A 4154-nucleotide genomic window follows, 5' to 3' on the forward strand; every position below is an offset into this window, starting at 1 on the left:
GATGTATCGGCAGTTCTGGCTACTGTTCGAGTACCCCGAGAGTTCCAACGCGGCACGCGGCGTGGCGTTGGTCTCTGTGTTTGTCATCGTTATCTCCATCATCGTTTTCTGCCTGGAGACGCTACCAGAGTTCCGGGATAACTCCCTGGACCCCGTCTTACACACTATCGTCACGCATCCGATGCCTTTTGATGGGAACCAATCGTTGAGCGGCCTCGGGACCTTGTTCCCGCCCTCGGCCGCGCCCAAAACCATCACCTCCATGTTCTCCGACCCGTTCTTCATCATCGAGACGGCCTGCATCGTCTGGTTCTTCTTCGAGCTGGTTGTGCGCTTCGTGGTCTGTCCCTCCAAGAGCGACTTCTTCCACAACCTCATGAACATCATCGACATTGTCTCCATCATCCCGTACTTTGTCACCTTGGTAACGGAGCTGGTCACCACCCCGGACCACAGCTCCAGCCAGGCCATGTCCCTGGCCATCCTTCGTATCATCCGTCTGGTCAGGGTGTTCAGGATCTTCAAACTGTCCAGACACTCCAAGGGGCTCCAGATCCTGGGCCAGACACTGAAGGCCAGCATGCGGGAGCTGGGCCTGCTCATCTTCTTCCTCTTCATCGGAGTCATCCTCTTCTCCAGCGCCATCTACTTCGCCGAGGTGGACGAGCCCAGCACGCAGTTCGTCAGCATCCCCGACGGGTTCTGGTGGGCCGTGGTCACCATGACTACGGTGGGCTACGGGGACATGTGCCCGATAACCATGGGCGGGAAAATGGTGGGGACGCTGTGCGCCATCGCCGGCGTGTTGACCATCGCCTTACCCGTCCCCGTCATCGTGTCCAACTTCAACTACTTCTACCACCGGGAGACGGAGCAAGAGGACAAGCAGCCGATGGCGGACGCAGCGGAGCTGGACATGAAGGCCTCAGGAGACAGTAAACATGGAAGTAGCATCTCACTGAACGAGACCAACAGGACCCGGCAGAGAAACTAGCTCACTGGCTTCTGAGACATGGAGACTGACAGTGGAAGAGATAGACTGGGACAGAGACATTAATGGAGACTGGACTGATCTTTCTACGGAGATATATAGACTGGTATTGTCTATTCTAACACTGTAGAAGAGACAATGTGGGACAGACAGACTTACCTGTTCACCTATCCACTTGCGAGGACAGACAGACAGAGTGACCTGTCCGTTACTGGGAAAATAGCGACTGTGACAGAAGAGAAAGACTCTCCTGTCCTCGGGGAGAAAGACATAAAGTCCCCCCCCTGTGGGAAGATACAGTGATACCTGCCCTTTTACTGTCAGATAAAAATTGTCGGGAAATATTTTTTAAAGTGAGACAAAGTGTTAGGTTTGCTTTTTTTTAAAATATTTTATCATAAACAACTTTTACCTCGTCAGTACAAATAGTGACTGTTATTAACAACTTAATACCCATAGCGACAGTGTTGTACTACTACTGTATAAAATACATTTGTTTTACCACTATCATACTTCTCGTATCCCGTTCACACGAACAGGTGAACATTCAGATCATTTAACTAATATCATAACTGTCGTACGTTTAGACTGTCTGGATACCGTACGTTTAAATGTATTTGTTGAGACGTTTTATTTGTGTATTTTGGTATATTATATACATGTGTTTATGTATTAGATGAATAATCTATTACTGTAAAACATTAATAAATTCACATTAACGGATTACATTCCCCTATATAGTGCACTACTATCAGGGGAGTTAGGGATTACATTCCCTATATAGTGCACTACTATCAGGGGAGTTAGGGATTACATTCCCTATATAGTGCACTACTATCAGGGGAGTTAGGGATTACATTCCCCTATATAGTGCACTACTATCAGGGGAGTTAGGGATTACATTCCCTATATAGTGCACTACTATCAGGGGAGTAAGGGATTACATTCCCCTATATAGTGCACTACTATCAGGGGAATTAGGGATTACATTCCCTATATAGTGCACTACTATCAGGGGAGTTAGGGATTACATTCCCTATATAGTGCACTACTATCAGGGGAGTTAGGGATTACATTCCCCTATATAGTGCACTACTATCAGGGGAGTAAGGGATTACATTCCCCTATATAGTGCACTACTATCAGGGGAGTTAGGGATTACATTCCCCTATATAGTGCACTACTATCAGGGGAGTTAGGGATTACATTCCCTATATAGTGCACTACTATCAGGGGAGTTAGGGATTACATTCCCTATATAGTGCACTACTATCAGGGGAGTTAGGGATTACATTCCCTATATAGTGCACTACTATCAGGGGAGTTAGGGATTACATTCCCCTATATAGTGCACTACTATCGGACGAGTAAGGGTTTATTTTTGGAAAGTAACCTACCCAACCTCGAATCCCAAATGGCACCCTATTCCCTATATAGTAGTTGAATAAACACTTGGAGGTAAGGATGGCAGCAGTGGTTAAGTCTATGGCGATACGGACATCCCTTATTATGAGTGTTTATGTATGGGGCTCCCGCGTGGCGCAGCGGTCTAAGGCACTGCATCTCAGTGTCACTATAGTCACCTCGTTCGAATTCAGGCTGTACCACATCCGGCCGTGATTGGGAGTACCGTAGGGCGGCTCACAATTGGACCCAGCGTCGTCCAGGGTTTGGGTCGGTGTTAGGTCGTCATTTTAAATAAGAATTGGTTCTTAACTGACTTGCCTAGTTAAATCAAATATAGGTAGTCTGCCTGAACACCAGTCCTGGTATTGAGATCAAAACATAGAAGCTGGAGTCCCCCCCCCTTTCTGTCTCTGTCTCTCTCTCGTCGGGGCAGCAGAATGGATCTTTCCCCCTTTCTGTCTCTGTCTCTCTCTCGTCGGGGCAGCAGAATGGATCTTTCCCCTGTCTGTCTCTGTCTCTCTCTCCTCGGGGCAGCAGAATGGATCTCTCCCCTTTCTGTCTCTCTCTCCTCGGGGCAGCAGAATGGATCTTTCCCCTGTCTGTCTCTGTCTCTCTCCCCTCGGGGCAGCAGAATGGATCTCTCCCCCTTTCTGTCTCTGTCTCTCTCTCCTCGGGGCAGCAGAATGGATCTTTCCCCCTGTCTGTCTCTGTCTCTCTCTCCTCGGGGCAGCAGAATGGATCTCTCCCCTGTCTGTCTCTGTCTCTCTCTCCTCGGGGCAGCAGAATGGATCTTTCCCCCTCCTGTCCCTCTCGTCGGGGCAGCCGTATGGAACTTTCCATCATGGTGTCTCGTTAACGGTCCTCATGCATCTTTAACAGCTTGACAGGAATCCCCCTAAGCCCAGTGTCATGACTGTAGTGACACACAGACTCACTCACTAACACACACACACACACACACACACACACACACACACACACACACACACACACACACACACACACACACACACACAACTAACACACACACACACACACACTAACACACACACACACACACACACTAACACACACACACACACACACTACTAACACACACACACACACACACACACACACACACACACACACACACACACACACACACACACACACACACACACATACTAACACACACACACACACACATACTAACACACACTAACACACACACATACTACACACACTAACACACACACACACAGACTCACTCACTAACACACACACACACATACTAACACACACACACACACACATACTAACACACACACACATAGACTCACTCACTAACACACACACACACACACACACACAGACTCACTCACTAACACACACACACACACACACACACACACACACACACACACACACACACACACACACACACACACACACACACACACACACACACACACACACACACACACACACACACACATATACAGACTCACTCACTAACACAGCATGCTTGTCTGTGTGTGTATATGTGAAAGGTGGTTCATCTGGACTAGAGCAGAGCAGTACTGACCCTACGGTGGGTGGATCTGGTCTAGAGCAGAGCAGTACTGACTCTACGGTGGGTGGATCTGGACTAGAGCAGAGCAGTACTGACTCTACGGTGGGTGGATCTGGACTAGAGCAGAGCAGTACTGACCCTACGGTGGGTGGATCTGGTCTAGAGCAGAGCAGTACTGACCCTACGGTGGGTGGATCTGGA

General features: G+C 48.6%; 1 protein-coding gene across 1 annotated transcript in view; it reads left to right on the plus strand.

Moving 5' to 3' along the window:
- The window catches only part of kcna10a (potassium voltage-gated channel, shaker-related subfamily, member 10a), a 1773-nt gene extending 779 nt beyond the window's left edge, over positions 1 to 994 (plus strand). The window contains exon 2 of the mRNA XM_014147577.2: positions 1 to 994. This exon is cut by the window's left edge and continues 538 nt beyond it. Within this exon, the coding sequence (XP_014003052.2) occupies positions 1 to 994 (994 nt within the window).
- Positions 995 to 4154: the final 3160 nt, after the last annotated feature.

Source organism: Salmo salar, chromosome ssa15, assembly GCF_905237065.1.
Source record: "Salmo salar chromosome ssa15, Ssal_v3.1, whole genome shotgun sequence".
In the NCBI taxonomy this organism is placed as follows: Eukaryota; Metazoa; Chordata; class Actinopteri; order Salmoniformes; family Salmonidae; genus Salmo; species Salmo salar.